Source organism: Notothenia rossii (genome assembly GCF_949606895.1).
Source record: "Notothenia rossii genome assembly, chromosome: 2".
Taxonomy (NCBI): domain Eukaryota; kingdom Metazoa; phylum Chordata; class Actinopteri; order Perciformes; family Nototheniidae; genus Notothenia; species Notothenia rossii.
The window spans coordinates 6,007,092-6,032,530 of NC_136904.1; the positions used below are offsets into that span (position 1 = coordinate 6,007,092).

At 41.2% G+C, this 25,439-nt stretch overlaps 1 protein-coding gene across 1 annotated transcript; it reads right to left on the minus strand.

The window, feature by feature from the left end:
* Window positions 1-297: 297 nt before the first annotated feature.
* pdpr (pyruvate dehydrogenase phosphatase regulatory subunit) lies at window positions 298-24,077 on the minus strand. Its single transcript, XM_079667313.1, has 18 exons — window positions 23,952-24,077; window positions 22,226-22,499; window positions 21,236-21,369; window positions 19,782-19,863; window positions 19,064-19,227; window positions 18,200-18,321; window positions 17,461-17,578; window positions 16,643-16,792; window positions 13,861-14,053; window positions 11,811-11,935; window positions 11,220-11,375; window positions 8,483-8,616; window positions 7,565-7,713; window positions 7,006-7,118; window positions 5,891-5,985; window positions 4,933-5,022; window positions 4,272-4,454; window positions 298-2,931 (listed from the first exon to the last, which is right to left on the minus strand). Exons 2-18 carry the CDS (start codon window positions 22,486-22,488, stop codon window positions 2,524-2,526), a joined length of 2,679 nt encoding a protein of 892 aa, XP_079523439.1. The 5' UTR covers window positions 22,489-22,499; window positions 23,952-24,077; the 3' UTR covers window positions 298-2,523.
* Between the last annotated feature and the right edge of the window lie 1,362 nt (window positions 24,078-25,439).

The following is a 25,439-nucleotide window of genomic DNA, read 5'->3' on the forward strand; positions in this document are numbered from 1 at the left end:
AAGCGTAAGGAAAACATTGAATTGTTGCTGAGAAATGTTAATTAATAAGGCTGTTCTATACTTAGAAAGTCGAGGAACAAATAAAATCTCGAAAAAAGCTCCACTTCAAATCTTGTCTTCACCAGTGAGGTCATTTAGTATTAAACTAATTGACTAAAGAAATCTTAATTGACTAACTGCGAAGGGGCAGTCCCATCTTCATGTACAGAATATTAGAGAAAGAACTGCAGAAGATAAAATGGAGAACTCAAACAGCTGATAAAATGCAGCACTGAAAATAAGAGATTTGAAATTCACTCGCCTTACAAAAATACTTTGCTTTATTTCAAATCTCAATGAAGTCCTTTCCACAAACATCAGGCAGAACTCAACATTAGATAGTTAGACTGAACACATCAGACACACTCAAAACACATCAGGGAAACAAAACCGGGGCGAAGGAGCTTCAAAACGACCAAAACACATAAATAACACGACGGATTATATCACTAAATACATTTCCCACAACCACGACTCAGCAAAATGACTCCAGGACAGATGGAGGGGACAAAAGAGATACATTCAAGGCAGGAAAAGTTCATTTAGTTTTAAGATTAAACGGAGAACCTGGGAAGCTTTCCCAACACAAGGAGTTACTTATATGAATGTAGTGGAAGTGGACAGAGCTCAAAGGATGAGTCTCTATTTTGATATATTGTAATTTCCCATGCAAACAATTACATGTTCGTCTTTAAATAATATTTGATTTAATATCTTTGGCTGATTTTTTGACTGACAGCGTTATAAAACATAACGTTGGATTTTGAGGAATATTTTAACCTATTTTCTGACATTTTAAAGCCTAAATAATAATGAAATAATCTAGAAAATAATGATAGTTGCAGCCCTAGTAACGGATATAAGGTAGGCCACATCACTCACATGTTTACATTCACACTAACAGAGTGCATAACAACTGCATTTGCACATCAGCATCGATCTTAATATACATTTAAATGACGACAGACTCTGAAAGACTACAGGAGGAGATTGTCAATCCTTCTTTTAGTGAACCTTTAAATCCCCTCTGATGCGTTACAGTGAGCTCAGTGTTGATGCCTTCACACAAAGGCACTGGTTGAGTGTAAAGCAAAAAGAAACTGCAGAATATACAGGAGGATTCCTTCGTGCTTTGATACAGCACAAGCTCTCAGATTCAGTTAAATATACTTTTTTATCCGGAACCGGGGGAAGTGTTTTGTTGCAGCAGCATGTAAACAACACACGAGTTCAACATATCTAAAGTATATCATATAATGTCAAATATACAGAATAAGTTAGAAAACAAATGAGAAATACAAAAGTATTCGGTATATTTCTATGTTGAATTGATATTTATCTATTTAATACATGCTATAAAATATACAGAATTAAAATTAAGATACATCATTGTGTTTATATCGTATAATCTATAGATAATATTAGAGTTCAAACAACAATAAAAAGGTATATTTTACTTGGATACTCTGTAGATATGTATACTACTGTTGATATGTATATATTTACCGTTTATCATCATCTTTATTTAAATATACTTGAATTTATTTATGGAATACACAGTAAACAAATAATAAACAAAACAACATTTCTCTTTATATTTTAAATTGTGAATACCACAAATACATATATCTTTCTGCTGTTGATATGTTATATTGAATTATATTTTTAATTCACGTGCTTGTTAAGATGCCGCTGAAACAAAACAATCCTCAGTTTGGGATCAATAAAGTTCATCTGATTTAATCTAATAATAAATTGGTGCCAGTAAATATTGCACGTATAAAGAGGCGGGCGCAGCGAGGAGAGATTTTGCACACGGCCCGCTGCTAGGAGAGGAGGAGATATGTAGCAGGAGTGGAAGAGGTGTCGAGCGTTTTCGAACCCAACTGACATTTAACCCGCGAATACGAGTCTGCAAACGTGTCATCGAAGAGTTATAAGAGTATAATTACGTCTACCATGCAGTAAAGATTCAGCTTTTAGAGCATTTTAGACCCTAATGGCTACGTCTCTTTCCCAATGTAAGTCAATGGGGAAAGTCATTTCATGGACAGAAACATAAGGTGTAGTACCGCCGTTTGGCCACTAGGAGCGGTTGCATCGATGTCTGGCGCACTTCCTTTCTTATGAGACCAAAATACAACATTAACACCCATTAACTGAAGAAACAAATTGTAACAGTAAGAGAACTTTAAGTGGAAAACATGACGGTACTGACCTGTCAATCACAAAGTAGCACAGCCCTAAACCATATGCACATGATTCTGTACTGAAGAAGACTTTAAACACATCAGGGAAAGTGAGATAATAAATCAAGTGTGAAGTCGGGGTATTTTCCTAATCGACTTCAATACAACCTAAAACCTGTGTTTTCTGTCTGACTGGCTGACAATAGAGATAAAGCTTGGGGGGCTTTGGTTAAATCTAAACTGGGTTTTCAAAAACATCAAAGGAGTGTTGGATTTGGGGCGTTTCTCCGCCTCCTCACTTCCCCTGCAGGTTGCTGAGCTCCATGTCCTCTTTGCGGCGTTTCTGCTGGGTGAAGAGCGAGCTGAAGGGGTAGAGTTTGGCTTTGGCGGGGTATCGCTGCCCGGCGATGTCCACCTCGTAGTCTCCTCGGTTGATGAAGTCGGGCGTGATGGGGGTGGGCAGCCCCTCTGGGCTCGGGGGAGGGGAGACGAAGCCCAGGCAGATGTGGCGCTCCAGGGTGTAGCTGTAGGCGCTGCTGGTGGTGGTGCCGGCCAGCTGGTCGTTACGGTACACCGGCTCCCCCCACCAGGGCCACAGGTCCAGCTCCGTGTCGTGGTCCTCCAGAATCAGCATCACGAAGCGCCTGAACACACCGTCCTGACGCTGCTGCAGCAACGCCGCCCGACCCAGGAAGTCCGTGTCCTGGAGAGAGGAAGAGGAGGAGAATAAGAGGAAGACATCTGAATCAGGATATGTTGTTTATCCAGGGAGACTTGGGTTTAGTGGGAAGTAGTGGAGTACAAATACTTCATTACTGTACTTAAGTACATCCTTCTGGTATCAGTACTTTAGTCCACTACTTATTTTTCTGACAACTTTTTACTTTGACTTCTTACATGTTGAACCCAAATACCTGTACTTTCTACTTCTTACATGTTGAACTCAAATACCTGTACTTTCTACTTCTTACATGTTGAACTCAAATAACTGAACTTTCTACTTCTTACATGTTGAACCCAAATACCTGTACTTTCTACTTCTTACATGTTGAACTCAAATACCTGTACTTTCTACTTCTTACATGTTGAACACAAATACCTGTACTTTCTACTTCTTACATGTTGAACACAAATACCTGTACTTTCTACTTCTTACATGTTGAACACAAATACCTGTACTTTCTACTTCTTACATGTTGAACTCAAATACCTGTACTTTCTACTTCTTACATGTTGAACTCAAATACCTGAACTTTCTACTTCTTACATGTTGAACACAAATACCTGTACTTTCTACTTCTTACATTTTGAACCCAAATACCTGTACTTTCTACTTCTTACATGTTGAACACAAATACCTGTACTTTCTACTTCTTACATGTTGAACTCAAATACCTGAACTTTCTACTTCTTACATGTTGAACACAAATACCTGTACTTTCTACTTCTTACATGTTGAACTCAAATACCTGTACTTTCTACTTCTTACATGTTGAACCCAAATACCTGTACTTTCTACTTCTTACATGTTGAACACAAATACCTGTACTTTCTACTTCTCTCATTTTCCAAACAGGCTGGTTCCTTTAGTCTGAATGTGTGTTTGGTGGCGTGATCATTATTATTTAGAGTCATTGCGTGCCTATTGATTTGAACACGATCCGTGTATCCATCATTTCCTGGTCTTCTCTAAAGAAGAGGGACCAATGGAAACGTTGTCATGTTGCCGTTGGTCACCATGGAAACATTAATTCGCTAACAATGACATTATTGTTCTATTAATATAAAGGGAGGTCAGGTACTCTTTAAAACAGCTGCTAGTTATGGGTACTTTTTACTGAAGTACATTTCAAAGCCTCTTTACTTTGACTTGAGTAAAGAAGTTTAGTCAGTACTTCTACTTTTACCAGAGTATTTTTAAACATGAGTATCTGTACTTCTATTTGAGTAAAGGATGTGTTACTTTTGCCTCTCTGGGTTTAGAAAATCCCCAAAAAGCAGATGTATGACACTTATAGCTCAGAATCAGTCAGCTGTTCTCACCGTGTCGAACTTCACCCTGAACTCTCGTCCGCACTCCAGCGGCGTGGTGAAGGCGTCCAGGTCCTGCCCCCAGAAGGCGAAGAACTTCTCGATGCGGAGGCTTCGCAGCGCGTAGTACCCGGCGTTACGGATCCCGTACTTCTGACCCACGGACATCAGCTCGTTGTAGACGTGCAGAGCGTACTGTGGGGGGGAGACACATGTGAGACTGTCATTGTAGTTCCGTCTAATCCAAAAATGTACATATCCACAAGTAGCAACAAGCTTGACTCCAACAAAAATAAGTCTCAGGTAAGTTTGGTTGACTCTTTACTTAAACAAAAGGTATCAGTACCAACACATATTTTCAAAGGTCAAAAAATGATATTGCTCCGTGATTCTTTACTCTTTCTAATTACCAGCAGTTATGACATCAATTGTATGACTGCTGGTTTAAATAAATGATATAATAATACTAATAACAAAGAATAACAATGTTCAAATATATCTATACACATAATATATCAAAATATACATTTTAACATATGGCTAATACAGTCATTTAACTTTAACCACTATCAGAGGAGAGGTAGGTGTGTGTGTGTGTGTGTGTGTGTGTGTGTGTGTGTGTGTGTGTGTGTGTGTGTGTGTGTGTGTGTGTGTGTGTGTGTGTGTGACACACCTCTATGGGGACGTACAGCATGAAGCCTGGTTCTCCTGTGTGGGTCATACTCATCACTCTGATCCCATTAGCATAGCCAACACTCATTTCCTGTAAACACACACACACACACACACACACACACACACACACACACACACACACACACACACACACACACACACACACACACACACACACACACACACACACACACACACACACACACACACACACACACACACACACACACACACACACACACACACACACACACACACACACACACACACACACACACACACACACACACACACACACACACACACACACACACACACACACACACACACACACACACACACACACACACACACACACACACACACACACAGAATCAGAAACTAACATTGTTACAGCAAAGGGACACTGGCCAAAGGAGACTAAATAAGTTAGTAAACCAGCGTGAAGAGGAAGCAACATATTAATACAATAAAATAAGTACATGGGAAAAAAAACAGTAGCAGCTTTATAAAAAAACGAAGTGAACATATACTAAATGCTGTTTCTATTAATGAGGGGTAAATAACCAATAACAAGCAATTGCTTTTGTTATTGTGAGCAACATTTATACACATAAACACAACAATCAAAACAGCGCATCTAATTAAATGAACAATGAAGTGCTGAGGAGAAACCACAACTCCTAAACACTAAACCAGATCTCCTCTACAGGCCCTCCGCTTTTTGATATAAATAAATAGTAAGAACTAAGAAGTTTTGATGGCAGTAGCTGGGATGTTACTTTCTGAGGGTTTTATAATATGAAATAAATCATTTAAACTAAAATCTGAGTCTGAATAGCCTAAACTAGATATTGATCCTGCGCATACACACAATAAATAAATGAAGGCACATATGACAGAGCTTTAACTCAACTTTAGTCTTGATGAAATTGAAAGTGGATTTAGTTTCCTACCTTGCAGAACATGGAGGGGAAATGGTCAGGAGTCATGGAAACATACGACAGCTCAGCCAGAACATCCATCGCACGAGGACCAATCAGATTCAGAGCTGTGGGGAAGAATCACAGTTATCAACATAAAGCCATAAACACCTTCTTAGAAAGACCTGGTTTAACAAAGCTAAAATCAGGTTAGGAGCTTTTACTGAAAATGTTCACTACTACTACTACTACTACTACTACTACTACTACTACTACTACTACTACTACTACTACTACTACTACTACTACTACTACTACTACTACTACTACTACTACTACTACTACTACTACTACTACTACTACTACTACTACTACTACTACTACTACTACTACTACTACTACTACTACTACTACTACTACTACTACTACTACTACTACATCAGGTTACTCAAGATAATCCACAGAGCTTGTTTTAACATTTTCTTGTGGGAACTATTTTCTTTCTACCGAACTACACCCACCAAGAAGCTGGTTCTCATCTCGGGAAACAGGCATTGTTGTTTGGTTTAGCAAGTTTTTCTTGCCTTCTAGTTTCAATATATCAAAGAGAAGGCACATATGTCCAACAGTCTGCATCCCAACAACACAATCTAAATAGATAGATAGCAAGAATAATAAATATATGTTTTATTTTTGGTAGAACGCCATGGGAGTCATGCCATGAGTGTTTTATATTTGTTTACAAAACCCAAGCTCATGGTATTGGTCTCATTTTAGGGAATGAATATTATCATCATTATTTGTGTCTACCTTAATGTAGGGACGTGCTGTACAAGGCAGTAAATGCTTAGAAATAATATAATGTTTTAAAAAGTCAAGGTCATTTGTTACACTAAGAATATATAATTTAGATATTTGGCATGTTATTAACATCTTGGTCCCCCTAGTGTTAGATTTCACCAATCCCAAAATCAGGTCATCAAAGAACTGTGTATAGAGAGTTGGTGTGTGTGTGTGTGTGTGTGTGTGTGTGTGTGTGTGTGTGTGTGTGTGTGTGTGTGTGTGTGTGTGTGTGTGTGTGTGTGTGTGTGTGTGTGTGTGTGTGTGTGTGTGTGTGTGTGTGTGTGTGTGTGTGTGTGTGTTCTCACCGGTGTACTTCCAGCTGACGTCCTCCAGGTGGAGGTGTGGGTCGTTGGGCATGTGTTTCTTTATCCAGGCCCAACAGTGGACCTGCTGGTCTGTGGGAGACACGATGAAGAACCTGCAGAGGGGACAACATGGGAGTTCTTTTTGAATGAATAACCTTTATTTAATCACTTCAGGGTTAATCTCTCTTCCACAGACATAATGATGCAGATGATAATGGAACATTTATCATCTGCAAAACCTCCATGAATAACGTTTTTTAACTTGAGTATTTCTCAAGAATAAGTTCAACTGACTCACACCTTCAAAATAAAATATAGTACAATAGTACATGTAATGCTTGACATATCTTTGACTTGGTGTGTAGACTTTCTGCCCACCAGCAGCTATATGTATTCAAATAGATGTTCTGAAGGTGTGAATCAAATGCTGAATCTTTAAAGACAAGAATCAAAATGTTCAACTGTTCTCCGTTCCCACGTTATTACGTCTTCAGAGAGAGGATGACTAACATGGCAGCTGGGTCAAAGGTCACAGTTTAATCTCCTTCGTCCCCCTCACCTGTTCTTGCTGACGCGCACCACGCTGCAGTCGTTCTCGTAGCCCCCCCGCTCGTTCAGCATGCCGGTGTGGACGATGTGTCCCACGGGGACGTCCAGGTCGTTGGCGCACAGGTGCTGCAGCAGATCCAGAGCCTGGTCGTTGGTGGACTGAAACATCAGGGCAGAAAAGAGGGAGCGTCTTTAATCACTTCATCACTCTGCATCTAAAATACATAACTGCTGCCTCAGGGTTACAACATCACAACAATGGCATCAGCTGGTGATTTTAAAACTTTCCGGCTAAGTTCAGGCACATGGAAACACTCACTGGGCGTGACAAAATGAGCAATGCATGGGGAAAGACAAGCTTAACACAAGAGGGACGTGCAGCTGCAGTATTTACAAGTAGAGCTGAAAAGGTTATTTTAAAATGTGTGTACTGACGGAGAGTTGGAAATGCTTTTCACAGCCTCTCAAATATGCAGATAATGTTGCTTTACTTAAAGTGTTTAAGGAGAGCCAGGAGCCTTGCAACACACTGGAAGTAGTGAACAATGGTTTATTAAATTATATTATCATACATGAGTGATTCAAATATTGGGGATAACAGTAGTGGACATTATAAAGTAAAAACCTAAATCATTTTATTGTTAAAAGAACATTTTCATGAAATAATGCAGTTTCTAGCTCAAATACATAGATATGATACTTTTTAAAGTTGTTAATCATATTCAAGTTGATATATTTGGGTTTTGAACTGTAAAAGATAAAAAATAAAGTCATTAACTTGGACTTCAAACATGGATGGACGTGTTTTCCCCACATCCTGACCTTGAAGAGACCAGATAGCTAACCTACTAAATCATCTGCAGATGAATGGATAATGAAAGTGCGTATCAGACGCAGCTCTTATTATAAGTGGTCCATCGTGACTCACACTCAGTTCAAACTTGGTGAAGGAGGACATGTCGATGACGCAGACGGCCTCTTTGCAGCATTTCACTTCTGACCCGACGATGTCGAACCAGTCGGGCTTGTAGAAGGTTTTACTCTGATCCAGAGACAGCAGATCTGCACACACAAGTTCCATTTCAACAAATCACTAAAGATTTAAAAAGGTCCCCTATCATACTGTTTTTCATTACTTTATCATAGGTCTCAGATATATCCAGAGCCTGTCTCTGATTGGCTGAAACACCAAACAGATCATTGCAGCATTACCCATAATCCCCTCTGTTTCAGCCCTGTTTCCAAAGTACTGATTCTCTGTCTGTTACTTTAGATGAAAATAAGGAGCCCCTCCCCACGCCCCTCTGAGAGAGATTTGGTTACAAATAACTCAATGGTGCTCTAGGAGGAGATTCAGGTGATAAGGTGGGGGAGGGGGGTTACCTTGGTTGCTGATTGGCTAATGGTTACACAAGACAACACATCATTATGACATCATAAAGTGGCCAAAATCTGAACAGCTCATTTTCAGACAGGTTTTTATAGAAATGGATCAAAAAGAGAGAGAATCTTTGTTCCTGAAACTTTCAGAGTCTCTTTCCACAGAGGGGACACATGTTGATGAAGAAGAGACATGAAGAAGAGGGGACACATGTTGATGTAGAAGAGACATGAAGAAGAGGGGACACATGGTGATGTAGAAGAGACATGAAGAAGAGGGGACACATGTTGATGTAGAAGAGACATGAAGAAGAGGGGACACATGTTGATGAAGAAGAGACATGAAGAAGATGGGACACATGTTGATGTAGAAGAGACATGAAGAAGAGGGGACACATGTTGATGTAGAAGAGACATGAAGAAGAGGGGACACATGTTGATGTAGAAGAGACCTGAAGAAGAGGGGACACATGTTGATGTAGAAGAGAAATGGAGAAGAGGGGACACATGTTGATGTAGAAGAGACATGGAGAAGAGGGGACACATGTTGATGTAGAAGAGACATGGAGAATAGGGGACACATGTTGATGTAGAAGAGACATGAAGAAGAGGGGACACATGTTGATGTAGAAGAGACATGAAGAAGAGGGGACACATGTTGATGTAGAAGAGACATGGAGAAGAGGGGACACATGTTGATGTAGAAGAGACATGGAGAAGAGGGGACACATGTTGATGTAGAAGAGACATGAAGAAGAGGGGACACATGTTGATGTAGAAGAGACATGAAGAAGAGGGGACACATGTTGATGTAGAAGAGACATGGAGAAGAGGGGACACATGTTGATGTTGAAGAGACATGAAGAAGAGGGGACACATGTTGATGTAGAAGAGACATGGAGAAGAGGGGACACATGTTGATGTAGAAGAGACATGAAGAAGAGGGGACACATGTTGATGTAGAAGAGACATGAACAAGAGGGGACACATGTTGATGTAGAAGAGACATGAAGAAGAGGGGACACATGTTGATGTAGAAGAGACATGAACAAGAGGGGACACATGTTGATGTAGAAGAGACATGAAGAAGAGGGGACACATGTTGATGTAGAAGAGACATGAAGAAGAGGGGACACATGTTGATGTAGAAGAGACATGGAGAAGAGGGGACACATGTTGATGTTGAAGAGACATGAAGAAGAGGGGACACATGTTGATGTAGAAGAGAAATGGAGAAGAGGGGACACATGTTGATGTAGAAGAGACATGGAGAAGAGGGGACACATGTTGATGTAGAAGAGACATAGAGAATAGGGGACACATGTTGATGTAGAAGAGACATGAAGAAGAGGGGACACATGTTGATGTAGAAGAGACATGGAGAAGAGGGGACACATGTTGATGTAGAAGAGACATGGAGAAGAGGGGACACATGTTGATGTAGAAGAGACATGAAGAAGAGGGGACACATGTTGGTGTAGAAGAGACATGAAGAAGAGGGGACACATGTTGATGTTGAAGAGACATGAAGAAGAGGGGACACATGTTGATGTAGAAGAGACATGGAGAAGAGGGGACACATGCTGATGTAGAAGAGACATGGAGAAGAGGGGACACATGCTGATGTAGAAGAGACATGAGGAAGAGGGGACACATGTTGATGTAGAAGAGACATGAAGAAGAGGGGACACATGCTGATGTAGAAGAGACATGAAGAAGTGGGGACACATGTTGATGTAGAAGAGACATGGAGAAGAGGGGACACATGTTGATGTAGAAGAGACATGAGGAAGAGGGGACACATGTTGATGTAGAAGAGACATGAAGAAGTGGGGACACATGTTGATGTAGAACAGACATGGAGAAGAGGGGACACATGTTGATGTAGAAGAGACATGAAGAAGAGGGGACACATGTTGATGTAGAAGAGACATGGAGAAGAGGGGACACATGCTGATGTAGAAGAGACATGGAGAAGAGGGGACACATGTTGATGTAGAAGAGACATGGAGAAGAGGGGACACATGCTGATGTAGAAGAGACATGAAGAAGAGGGGACACATGTTGATGTAGAAGAGACATGGAGAAGAGGGGACACATGTTGATGTAGAAGAGACATGGAGAAGAGGGGACACATGCTGATGTAGAAGAGACATGAAGAAGAGGGGACACATGTTGATGTAGAAGAGACATGAAGAAGAGGGGACACATGTTGATGTAGAAGAGACATGGAGAAGAGGGGACACATGCTGATGTAGAGGAGAAAGAGAGTTCCTGGTGAGTACCTTTTCCATGAGGTACAAAGTATTTGGTCCTTTCAAATCCGTGCTTCTCCATCCAGCGAGCCCCCTGTGTGTCCAGGCGGTCGTACAGAGGACTCGTCCGCAGCTGACGGCCCGTCTGGAAGTCCCAGCGAGGAACCTTCAGCTCGTACAGCAGGGCTACACACACACACACACACACACACACACACACACACACACACACACACACACACACACACACACACACACACACACACACACACACACACACACACACACACACACACACACACACACACACACACACACACACACACACACACACACACACACACACACACACACACACACACACACACACACACACACACACACACACACACACACACACACACACACACACACACACACACACACACACACACACAGTCTTTACGACCCCTCAAAGCGCTTTACATACTACATTAAACACATGTGACATTGGTTTCTCTCACTCCCTCTCTTGGATAGTTGGTTTGTGTTCACTGGGCCTTCCTTTATGTTGGATTAAATACTTTGATGCTTGCTAACTAAAAAACACCGGATAATAATTAGCTACATTTCAGTACTCACGCATGACCTCCATGACCCGGTGTCTCAGGAAGGTGCGGCTGCTCTGCAGGTTTCCAAAGCGCTTGATGTCCAGCGGCCAGACGTTAGCGGTGGGGTAACCGTACGTCATCCACTCGGCCAGGTACCTGAGACCAACACACACCGTTACTGCTCCATGGTGGTCAGATGGCAAAAGTAACACATCCTTTACTCAAGTAGAAGTACAGATACTCGTGTTTAAAAATACTCTGGTAAAGTAGAAGTACTGACTAAACTTTCTTTCCTCAAGTAAAAGTAAAGAGGCTTTGAAATGTACTTCAGTAAAAAGTACCCATAACTAGCAGCTGTTTTAAAGAGTACCTGACCTCCCTTTATATTAATAGAACAATAATGTCATTGTTAGCTAATGAATGTTTCCACGCTGAACAACGGCAACATGACAACGTTTCCATTGGTCCCTCTTCTTTAGAGAAGACCAGAGGCCTGTACTACGAAGCTGGTTCAACCTAACCTGGATATGTTTGAGTTAGCCGGTTGGCCTGATCCAAAACATACGCGCTCTCGCTAAACGTTCTTACGACGCTGGTTATCAAGTGGATCGCTCAAGCCAGCCGTGTCCTCTCTAGTTAGGTGCGTTCACATGAAAGGGGTGGTATTTGGAGCATTCGACCAATCACAAACATGGAGAAGTTGCTTAAAATAATACTTCTGCACACAGTATGTGACACTGTGAGTGTTGCACGGCCAGATACGGCTCAGCTGACTCAGATAAGGAGATATATGATACATTATGATGTGATATGCCGTGGACTGTACTTAATGTTACTCTGATCCGGTTACTTATGTTGTGGCAGATATTTAATTAAGCTTTCTTAACGCTAATGTTATAATAGTCAGATTGCTCTGAAGATGGGAGGTGATATTCTATTAATGTTCACGTTCACACAGTCGGTGATTTTTGCCGGCCGTCTTTCCTGCAACGGCAGCTTTTCTGTATTTCCTTTCTCCTGTAATATGACTTGATCGCTTTAAACTCCGCACACTGAGCTCTGATTGGTCAGCAGGCAGTGCTTTCACTGAGTTGGTCTCTTAGCCTGCAACCTAACCTGCTCCGGAGCAGGTTAGCCGCTCAGCATAAGTTACCATGGAGATCTAGCCCGCTAAGAAGAGAACCAGCTTCGTAGGACCAGAAACTCAGAGTTTACCCTGAAGTTAGCCGGCTAAGCGAAAATCCTGCTTCGTAGTACAGGCCTCTGGAAATGATGGATACACGGATCGTGTTCAAATCAATAGGCACACAATGACTAAAAAATAATGATCACGCCACCAAACACACATTCAAACTAAAGGAACCAGCCTGTTTGGAAAATGAGAGAAGTAGAAAGTACAGGTATTTGTGTTCAACATGTAAGAAGTAGAAAGTACAGGTATTTGAGTTCAACATGTAAGAAGTAGGAAGTACAGGTATTTGAGTTCAACATGTAAGAAGTAGAAAGTACAGGTATTTGTGTTCAACATGTAAGAAGTAGAAAGTACAGGTATTTGTGTTCAACATGTAAGAAGCCAAAGTAAAAAGTCGTCATAAAGTACTGATACCAGAAAAATGTACTTAAGTACAGTAACGAAGTATTTATAATCCACTACTTCCCACCTCTGATGGTGGTGCATTTGAAACATGCAGATTACAAAGCTGATGGATGAAAGTGATAAACTAAGGCTGAAGTGTAGCAGCTCCCACACTGTGGAAGGATCAGACAGGCCTCCACACTGCCTGCTTTTAAATCACTTCTTAAAACCCGCCTCTTCTCCTGAGCGTTTTGACATCTGGTAGATTGTTGCTTTTAAATCTTCTATTGTTTTTACTTGTTTTATGGTGAGTGAGCTGAGCTGTGTGTTTTGTTTATTTATTTGAATCTACAGCACTTTGGCCTGGAGCATTTAAAATGCTTTATGAATAAAGTTGTATTGTATTGAATTATTTTCAGAGTAAAACATGTTTTATGAGGAGTCTGAAGAGTTTGATATGGTTTCTCCTCACACGTGGAGCAAATGTACGTATTCCCTTGCTTACTTTCCAGCTCCTCCAGCGAAGGCGAGTCCGGAGGAGTTCATCCCGGCCAGCACGAAGTACCCCGAGATCCCCGGCGTCTCCCCCATCAGGCAGCGCATGTCGGGGGTGAAGGACTCGGGGCAGTTCACCAGCTGATGGATCTCAGCCGACTCCAGACTCGGCATCCGCCTCAGCAACGCACTGAGCATCGGCTCTGCAGGGAGACGGATTTATAATAATCTCTTACCCACTGGTTTATCACATTAAGGCCAATTATTATTAATAATGTTCGATAATAACGTGCAATTACGTATCTGCCACCACTAAGTACTGTTAATATGTACTTAATTATGTGACTGTCTGTCTATGTTACTTGTAGATATTTAATTGCTCTTTTTACTGCAACAGCCAAAGCAAGTACGATGCCTCCAGAAGGCGATGGCACCCGAACCACGCACTCAGTCATGTTGTTTCCATAGCAACAACAACTTCCTTTCAACAGCGTAAACTCTCTTTCAAAATAAAAGCATCTAAATAAAACAGGAAGTTAACCTAATTTACATTTAAGACATACAACTGCAGCGAAAGTAACAAAAACAATGTAAGTTTCCGTTTCACAGAACACAAATTGTACTATAACACGACGGCTACACCACGGCATTGCGAGGGCTTCACGTAGTCGTGTTGCCTTCCTAAGACAATCGGCCCGCTTCTTGTTTCCTTCGTATTGTCTTCATCAGGCGAAAATGCCCGATGGCACCGATGATCACACGAAGATGAAACGATTTGAAAAGATGCCCTCATGATGGTCTCACGAATTCAACACGAAAATGAACCTTCGCAAGGCCCTTCGTCAATTTTTTGGCATGCCAAAGATTTTGCAACCGCTCATGAAGTTGCTGCCGGAGCCTTAGAAACTCCACCGGCGGTCATACGATGGCTTAAGATGCCCTCACGAATGGTCCGATGTTGCTACAATCAGAGCCAAATTTGAACATTTCCTTTATCGTGGGTCCATCGGGTGTCAATTTCGGGACAGTGTGACGCGGGCTTAACTCTGGCACAACAACTCCCTTCAGGATAAATAAAGTATTATCTTAACTACTTTTTGTAATACACTTTTTTTTATATTTTATGTTTACATGTGGAATTGAGGTATTATCTAATGGTCACTTTTAGTGAACTTCAAATCGACAGATAAACATGAACAAAGTTAGTAAAAAAAAAAACATCTAAATGTGTATTTTAGGTGTTTCTTTATTTCCACAAGTCTGAAAGGAGAGAAAAAAAACCTCCTCCTGGGTTCTAGATTTTATTTTATTTCATTTAAAAATATTTTATTTTACTATATTTTAGAGGGAGAACACAATTTTGCCCGTAAGATTTTATAATACCCTCTGTCCCATTGGTTTCTCATATTAAGGCATATACTTTTTGTATATGTTGTGACATTTGATGTTTGAATGTGAAATGTAAGCATTATGTAATGGTCATTTTTGGTCAAATTAAATTACAGATAAACAGAGTTAGTGCGGACGAGTTAAAAAAATTGTATTTTAGATGTTTTTCTTATTTCCACAAGTCTGAAATAAATAAAAGACATTTCCACAGTAGATTTTTGTAATACTGTACACGTTTTGTTTGAATATGCAACTATAGAGGCACTCTCTTATCAATGTCCGAATTCAGAGAGAAATGTGGAAATTGGATAAAGCCAGATTTATAATTCTTGATTCATGTTGTCAGGTTTTCACAGAGGGGTTTTGGGATCTCTCTTTGTAACAGAACTGCCCCATGTTTCCATGTTGTGGTCAAATCAATCCAGCAGGTTTTCCAACATGCGAGCTGACACACAGGTTTGAGTGATTATTAATAACCTTAGAGTGCTCAGTGGTTACTTCACTCTGCGCTCACTCTTCAGGACCGCCTGCTGATACACGGCTTTCTTTACGACAACGTCAAGCTGCACGGGGAATCTCAGATTACTGAGTCAAGGCCAAAGGACAGGAGTGTGTGTGTGTGTGTGTGTGTGTGTGTGTGTGTGTGTGTGTGTGTGTGTGTGATGTATTTTGAACTGACATTTCTAACAAGATTAACAGCATGACTTAAACTCTTCCAAGACCACATAACTGACCAAGACAGGTTTTTCTTAACTCAACTTGTTTTCCTATTTTGTATAGTATTATTCCATATTTTAAAATGTAATCATCTATTATTCTATATTAATGTTAGTTGATTTTAATGTAATCTTCTCACACTATGTTTGTATAATGCAACAATACACCAAAGCATAGTCGTTGATTTAGAAAACAACTGTCTTATTATTCTAAAAATGAAAGTACTCTAATTAATTTGGACATTTTGGGATAAAACTGAATATGTTTGATGAACTAATTTCATTCCCTATCATTATGCAAAACCACTGTCAGTCCATCAACATCTATGTAAGTCCTCCGCCTGTCAATAAGTTGAATATAAGTAAAACAAACAGAGCCTACTCCGAAGATTTCATTATCTAATCCTGGGTGGTGGTGGTCTAATGGAAAGTGAGGTGGGCTGAAGATCGGAAGGTTGTGAGTTAAACTCCCGCCTGGAACACCACCACTAGTGTGCCCTTGAGCAAGGCACTTAGCCCTTAGTTACTCCAGGGGGAATGTCCCTGTCATTGGTCATTGTAAGTTGCTTTGAATAAAAGCGTCAGCTCAATGTAATTGTAACTTTAAAGCCGTCTCCCTCCCTCCATATTTTTAGTTGATTACATCACATTTCTTCCTCTCTTCATTACTTCATCTCGTTACATTACCGAAGTGGTCCCAGTCCTCCTGCATGTTCTGGATCTCCAGCTGGTTTCGGCCCTCAGTGAAAATGGGTTTGGGGTTTTTCTCAAAGCCCCCCGACAGGACGCCGCCCTGCCAGGGCCGCGCATAGATCCGTCCGTCCATATCCATCAGCACTGGAGACAAGAAACGGGGAATATGATCAACCTCTGATGGATCTCTGATTTAGGCTAATGCCGAGCACTAACAGTCAAAGTTGGACCTTTGTTCTAGACATTTCAAATGAAGTCATAACACACAAATGCAACGGCCAAAAGCATGCAGATAAATGTAAGTTATCGGGAAATAATATCCGTTTTCCATGTTCAGGGAATATTATCAATCTACAAAAGAGAATTAGGATCTGTCATAAGAGGAAAAGAAAAAGGAAGATGATGAAAATGTTACTTAACTTTCATTATACGTGATTTATTTTCTACTATCCATTCTTTATCTTCAACATTTACACTTTATTAATGAAATGCAGAAAAAAGTCCTCTGGTTTATTTTTATGCCGAGCACTTACAGTCAAAGTTTGACCTTACTCTGGACATTTCAAATGTCTTCTGGAGATTCAAATAGGTGTTGTTTAAACTATCATAACACACAAATTCACCTTGTTTCACTAAGAGTTAAGTCTTAAAGAGATAACAAGGAAGCTGGGGGATGTTATAATCTGCAATGGGTAACTCCATAAGTCAATTTGTAAAAAAAAAAAACTATTTATTTATCAAAACAGTGATTGGAATTGAAAACCCCGTAGCAAGTGTGCCTGAAAAGTTCACTTAAGTGTGAGTGTTCAGACCTGGTGTGTCGGGGGGGAGAGGGTCCTGTAGAGGTTTGGTGAGGAGGTAGAATTGTTCACAGCCATGAAGAGGAATCGAAACCTTCATCTCACTCGCCTGACCCAGCTCGTACGCCCACTGCAGACAAACACACAACAACATGTCTTTATACGGCCCTGAACGCAGGCAGGTGCATTATGCCTCATATGTCTCATATGTTAGAGACTGCAATCTGCCCTGTGAGTTCATTCTCTCTTATAGTTTAATATGAATAATGCAGGTGAGAATCAGAACAGAATGTAGGGCTGGGGAAATTCAACAACGACTAAAATAAGTGTCTCTGTTGGCGCGTTGTTGGACAAAAGCATATTCAACAGAAAACAAGCTGCAGCTAAATAAACTTTACTTAAAAATACTTTTTTAAATATTAATGGAGAACCAACAATTGGAAATGGCCTTCGATAAAAACTGCTATTCGCAAACACACGAAGTAAAGGCATCCCAGCTTTTCCTATTTCCTATTTCCTATTTCCTATAGGGAAGTAAAACAATAGATAAATTGACTAATGGACACAAATGACCCTAACCCTAATGATTAGACTACTTGATAAAAACAAACCCCCTAAAGCCCCGGCAAGATATATGTATGATTGAGGCGTCCATAAAGGGACTTCCTTAATGCCTTCAAAATGTGTCCCCCATTCATTCCCTTATGTCCCTTTGCCCTGGGACTAATGCTCCCACGTTTTTATTTTGTACCTGTCCTGCACAGTTGACAAAGAATTCACACTCGATGGAGCCCCGATCCGTCTCCACCGCCGTCACCTGACCCTTCTCCACCAGAACCTGCTGCACGGTGGTCCGCTCCAGGATCTGGACCCCTGCGGAGCAAACAGAAAGACATCAAGGAGAGGAGACAACAGGAGGAAAGGGAAGGAGAGAGAGGAGAGGAGACAATAGGAGGAAACAGAAAGGCATCAAGGAGAGGAGGGAACAGGAGGAAACAGAAATGCATCAAGGAGAGGAGACCACAGGAGGAAACAGAAAGGCATCAAGGAGAGGAGGGAACAGGAGGAAACAGAAAGGCATCAAGGAGAGGAGGGAACAGGAGGAAACAGAAAGGCATCAAGGAGAGGAGGGAACAGGAGGAAACAGAAAGGCATCAAGGAGAGGAGGGAACAGGAGGAAACAGAAAGGCATCAAGGAGAGGAGACCACAGGAGGAAACAAAGGGGGGGAGAACAGGAGGAAAGGGAGGGTAGAAGGTAAGGAAGGAGGAGATGCAGAGTATCAGAAATAATTCAATGAAAATAAGAATGTGGATACTTTATTCATCGAGGGTTGAATTTGTTTTTGTGACAGAAAAATATAAAATAAATTAATGAAAGATATATATAATACAAATAAATAAAACATAATAATATAATTAAACACAAATAAATTATAACAGTAAAGTAAAATGTCAAATAAAAGAATAAATAGAAAACACATGTATAGAAACATAACAAGTTAAAGTAAACATGTGCACGTTGTATAACATTATGCAACATGTATATAACAATATACACAGTGGAGTTTACATGTGAAACACTTTCTGTATGACTCTCATAAATCATTCTCTCACCGTGTCCAGCAGCAGCTACAGCCAGGGCGTGGTTGATGTCAGGCGGAGAAACCACAGCGTCTCCAGGCAGGTGCAGCGCCCCCACCAGGTCATGAATGTTGACATGAGGGTGGAGTTTAGCCACCTCTTTGGGCTTTATGACGTTACAGCTGATCCCCATGACCCTGAGAATAGAGGGAGAAAGGAAAGATGAACACTTCATACTTTAAAAGGCTCTGCACATCCAACCCGGAGACGTGGACGGTGTAAGATCAGCAAATCAAATAGCATCCAAAAGACTGAAAGCTGCTATTATTTTACCTTTGATGTTAAGACAAATACATTCAGCTCATTGAGTAGAGCTAATCTTCTACCAGCAATACATTTGTCCAGTAAAAGAATAAAACGTAATGTTGCAGGATGAAACCACGACAAGGCAAAAAGGTCAGAGTCAAATCCTTAGTCAATACAATCATGTTTGGGGTGTTAAGCTTATTTCGTAGAGCAGGCGGCCAATAAACCGAATCCATCCTGGGATCATTTATCTCATGTCTGCTCCTTTCGTTTCTGAGTCTCTCTCTAAACTCTCTGAAAAAACACAATTGGTGCCGACTCAAATGTCCTTGTGCAGTTACACAGAGCTTGAGCAGTATATTTAGAATGCAAAGCGGCCTCATCCACAGGAAGTAGACGCTGCCAAAAGTATCTTTAGTACATATTGAGATTTTAGGCTGCTTACTTTAGTCGGGATGCCAGGCGCTTCAGAGAGAGGAAGCGGTCCTGATTTTGGGCCAGACACAGAGAGCCTGTATTCACATAACCTGAAACACAACAACAAAAACCAAACCACATGTTACTTGATTGAGTAGGTATCAAACTTAAACACCCACTTCAATAATCTACTCAAAGAGAGAAACGCTCAAATCAACTTAAGGGAAGTGTCATTGCAGCATTCAAGCCCTACACATACAGGAAGTGTTTTGTAAACTCACGTCACACAATGTCTTGGAGCTCTCAAAGAAATGGTGAACGCATAATGCAAAAGTTTGCAAATGAAGCTGTGGGTTTGCTCCATTGGCTGAAAAGCAGGATTCACTTCACACCTCTCTATCCCCCTAGAGCAGGGGTTCCCTAATGGGGGGGCTGGGAAACCACTGAATGCACTCTTCCAATCTGAGAGTAACATGATAACAAAGGTATCCCAACTGTAGCTGTGAACATGACAGGATGTGTGATGACCTAGAAGAGCATCAGGACTGTTTGAGGCATATGATAGCTATGTGATTAACATGATGATTCAGCCTCTATGGAGAGAGACATATGACAAGCATGCTCATTTCTGACGTGGAGCTTGTTAGGGAATCATTTTCTTAGGCATTCAACCTTCGACACAGTTCGTCATGTTCTCCTCTCACTGTCTCTTTTCCCATGGCACAGGTCTACAGCCTTAGGTATCACTGCTATCTCTCTTAAGGAGGGGCAGCTTAGGCACATTGTTGTTGCCAGTCTATGACAGAGCAAAAGCCGCCATGAGGTGGTTTACAGTTCAGGGACGAAGGTTCCCTGGCACACATTCATTTCTGTGGACGAGAGCTCTAGTTAGATTCAGGGTCCATATTGCTTTAGTCTCACTGATTATTACAATCCGAACTAGTTAAAACCTGCAGAAAGAGTTCTTCAGAACTGGTTTGGCAACCGCTGTGTCAACTCGTGACACACCATCTGTCTCGTCAACTCTCCGGCCGAAACTCCAAATAAACCGTCAGTGTTTGCCATCAAAGCTCCAGCTCTCCTCGTGTCTCTCTGAGTCCTGACTCTCCATTGCTACAGAAGTCTCCCACACAGAGCTAATCTGAAGTAAACATTGAATACTGCTTTCTATTCCTCCATCTAGTGACTGTGTGACTCCCTCTCTTGGATATCAGCATGTGAAGGACACTGTTCAGGAACTAGTTGATGCCCTGTATGTGATGACTACTTCCATTCTGGAGAGGATCACAGATACATGGATCCTGAGATTCAAGCTCAAGCCGGGGACGAGTGAGATTTGTAACGGGGGGTTACTTGGGAAATGTTTATAGTAATGTATTAACAGAAAGGATCATAATTGTACTCGTATAGAGAACCCTGATCTTCATGAATAAGTAATGAGTGAAATATGAGCCAAAGTGAACACATGTGAAAGGTTCCGACCTGTTTTGACCCCGGTCTCCTCCTCCAGCCCCTTGTAGAGACCATTGGAGTAGTTTGCCATTTGACACTCGATGGAAATAGGCTTGGCCACGCTGACAATGCCGGCACACAGTCGGGTTGTTCCTGCACCGAGTCTGACAACATATCAGAATCACAATACCTTTATTCCTCCCACAGCGGGGACATTTAGATTTATTAAAAGCAGAAAAGAGACAAACAGCTTAATATTAACTAAGAAGCATGCATACAAAAATATTAAAGATGCAAACATTTAAATAATTACACAATTTGCATAATACATATTTGTAACAGTTTTGAAGATATAGCAGCCAGGTATATAAACGGCATATTAGCAGCACAGGCAGTAGGCCTACCGTACAGCATTAGAAGAATACCCGATCAACAACATAGTTTGCATGCAGCTCAAGCCCCCCCCCCCCCACACTCTTTCGAGACATCCCCAAAAAGTCAGACAAGTATTAAAAGAATAACGTGTATTTGTATCTGTATGTATAACAAAAATGCATGTGTGCTGAAAAACCCAACTGTGTGTATTTGTATGTATCTATATAACATTTATTGACATCTGCTCTGCAGTCTCTGTAGAAGCTTTTTAAAACACTGCTGAAGAGCTATCTTCTGACATTGGCTTTTGTTTCTACTTGAGATGTGTGTGATGTGTTCTGTTCTTGTGTCTGTTCCTCTCAGGACTCCACGTGGTCTGTGTTGTTATGTTGACCTTCATGTCTGCCTCATGTTGTTATGGCATCCATGTTTCTGTGGTCTTCATTTTAACTTTTGTTCTTTCTTGTGAAGCACTTTGTGAATTATATTTCTGTGAAAGGTGCTATATTAAATAAACGTATTATTATTATTATTATTATTATTATAAGAAGCATGAGCATGTATAGAAAAACAGAGTGGAAAACTGATTGAAAACCATAAAGCTCCATTTTTCTATCTTCTTCAGATAAATCCCAGTAATCTCACCTGCCCTGCTCCAGCAGCACGATATCAGTCCAGCCCAGTTTGGCCAGGTGGAAGGCTACAGACGAGCCCACGATGCCGCCCCCACAGATCACCACCCGGGCCTGGCTGGGCAGCGGCAGCAGCGTGGAGTCCCCCCCCACAGCCAGGCAGGGCGGGGAGGTCCAGAGGCCCCGGCCGGCCAGCCTGTAGCCCGTCTGAGGGAGCAGCCGAGCGGGGCGCAGCACGGGGGACAGAGCCCTGGAGCTCCGCACACAGCTGCACATCGCTGTGCCGTCTGCAAACACAAACACACACAGACACACATACTTGTAAAGCATTCAATTATTCAATGTCAACACAACAAACGTCACATAAACAAAATAGTTAGTGCTATCTTCAGAATCAGAATACATTTATTCGTCCCACAGAGGGGAAATGTACATTGTTATAGCAAAAGTAAAGAGCAAACAATTAATTAAAAAGCCATGCATATAATATTCATGGTCAAAATTGAATTTACAAAAATACACATCCAGGATGACAAGAAAAAGTACCAGTAACAGTGTGTATAATGTGGCATGATAGCAGCCAGGTAACAGTAGTACAAGTTATTAACATATGTATTACAGTACTTGAATTGTCTAACTAAGAAATACCAGCCAGTAATAATAATAACTTTAAAGTGGTCAATATATATATATTGCACATAAGTGATATTGCACCACAGAGGTGTTATAGTGTGTGTTGTTATTTGTGTGGTGGTCAGATGTGGAAGAAGTACTCAGATGCTTCACTTAAGTAAAGGTAAAAATACTATGGTCTTAAGATACTTCTTAAAAGTAAAAATCATTATTTTGACTTAAGTAAAAGTACAAAAGTATAAGCTTAAAGATGTACTTCAAGTACAACAAGTAAAAGTACTCATTATGCAGAATGTATCTCTTCACAGTATTACATTATCAATGTTTGTCAATGTTGACCAAATGTAGATACTTGAAAAAGTATGTACATTAGTACAGTACTGCATTATACTATATCACCATATAATGTGTTTTTAAATGTCAAAACGAACTAGTTACTGTGAGTGTCAAATACATGTAGTGGAGTAGAAGTACAATATTTGCATCTGAAATGTAGCAAAATAGAAGTATAAAGTAGCTTTAAATGGAAATTGTCCACCACTGCGTCACTGTGTTGTGTATACAAGGTTACATGAACATATCAGTCAGTGCTATCTTTATTTATTGTGTAGTTGTTTGAAAACTAACTAACGTAACGAATATATAACGATGCCAATTTCAGGTTAGCTCAACTAACGCAGACATTACATTTCAACACAAATGGGGCCTGTAAAGCCAGCAAGGTTAACTCAACAACAGTCCTTCAGGTGTCACAATTATATTACAGACTCAAGTTAGCTCTACATATAAGATTTCCCTTTAGCAGCAAAGCTAGCTTTAGCTCTGTAAATAATCCTGCAACTGTATATTTAAGGTAAAGCGCATACGCTGACCTTGTCATTCCTAAAGTTAGGTTAAACTTAGGTGACATTATGTGTATTTGTGTAGCTCTTATGGTTAAAGTTAGCGTTAGTGTTACCATGGATGTATAAGAGTGGTCGCTAGCAAAGCTTATGCTAACGAGAAGCTACTGTTGATTATTTACCCAAGTAGCTAAACGTAAACAGTTGAGAAAACGTTCTCCCCACGGCGATTCCTTTTCTTTAAAATAATGACATGAAACTCACCGAATCAGACAAATCCAGACGTATCCTTAACACAGAAGTCAATAATAACTGTGATTAGACAGAAAGTCTTGTTATGGTATTGCAGTTATAACCGATGTCAACTGCTACTTCCGGTCCAACCTTTCAAGATAAAACAATTCTGCCCACAAGTGTTTTTTTGCGTTGCAGTTGTAGGTCATTATTAAACAGTGTTTTGTGTTGACTGGACCTCATTACAATTAGAGGGATTTCTTAACTGGAGACAATCAATTCAGTTCATGCACCTGGGTAAGCTAAAACTAATGTAGCCTCTTATAGGCTATTGTAGCTTACAGTCAGTGAGAGAAAGTAACTAAGTTCATTAATTACTTGTTTTTCTTTCCACTACATTGTTATTGCATGACTGTAATTACTAGTTACCTTGCAGATGAATATTTAAAAACCCATAACGACCATATAAGAGTATAAACATGTACAAATATGAAACACATTTATCTTAAACCAAAAACAAGTATCATTATGGCTGCATAAAAAGTAACGTTTATACTGTAGCGATCTGCATTTATTGTTCAAGTGTTCTGTTAACTGTTTGTGTCAGGCTTCTGTGAGGAGAGCAGGTAGGGGCGGGGTTGGGGAGCAGAGGGTTTGGTGTGTGTGTGTCTGTGTGGGCGCGTGCAGGAGAGTGAGAGGTTGGCGCGAGAGGAGAGAGAGTGAGAAAGGACGGATGAGAGACGTTGGTTGTTAATAAACCTCTTTAACTTGAGAACGCTTCACTCGTCATTCCGACACGTCCGGGTGGACGTTACATTGGTGTCAGAAGTAAAAAAAAACAACAAAAAAAAAACAGAGTTTTATCCGCTAATCGCCGGTAGCCGCAGCTAGCACTGACTCGGCTAACGTTAGCTCTGCTTCATCGGCGGTAAATAATGGAAGCACAGATGAACCGGACCGGAGCTCGTCCGAAAGTCAAGGAGGAGATGGATGGCTTATGGCGTGACTCAGAAGACAATTTATGGCGTGAATTAAATGCTGCTGCCGGTTTCGACTCGGCCGGCGGGAAGCGGCACGTCGGCGCAGGGACCTCCCCCGGGAGTGGCGCGGCGCCGGTTGTAAACAATGATGGCGGCGCCCGGCTCCAAGTTAAAACACCGAAATACAACGGTAAAGCCGACTGGGAAGCCTTCCATGCCCAATTTGAACTGTTATCACGGGCTGTGGGCTGGTCTGAGGACAATAAGGCGCTCCAGCTGGCCCTGTGTATTACAGATGAAGCTTTATCCTGTTTGCTACTGCTCAGCCCGGCGGAAAGAACTGACTATGGGGCCTTGGTTGGGGCTCTGAAGCGGCGGTTTGGACAATGCAGCCAGCCTGGGGTGCTGCGTTCGGAGCTGTCAAGCAGACAGAGACAGCCGGGTGAGCCGCTCCGCATATTGGCTAATGACATTGAAACCCTGGCGAGAAGGGCATACAGCCACATGTCCCCTGAGGTGCAGAGCGAGCTGGCTAGGG

Coding starts and splice junctions, on each gene's coding strand:
- pdpr (XM_079667313.1), bottom strand. CDS start 22,488: ATGTGCAGCTGTGTGCGGAGCTCCAGGGCTCTGTCCCCCGTGCTGCGC. Junction 19,228..19,781: donor CGCCTGGCATCCCGACTAAA/GTAAGCAGCCTA, acceptor CTCTATTCTCAG/GGTCATGGGGATCAGCTGTA. Junction 18,322..19,063: donor TGTAGCTGCTGCTGGACACG/GTGAGAGAATGA, acceptor TTTGCTCCGCAG/GGGTCCAGATCCTGGAGCGG.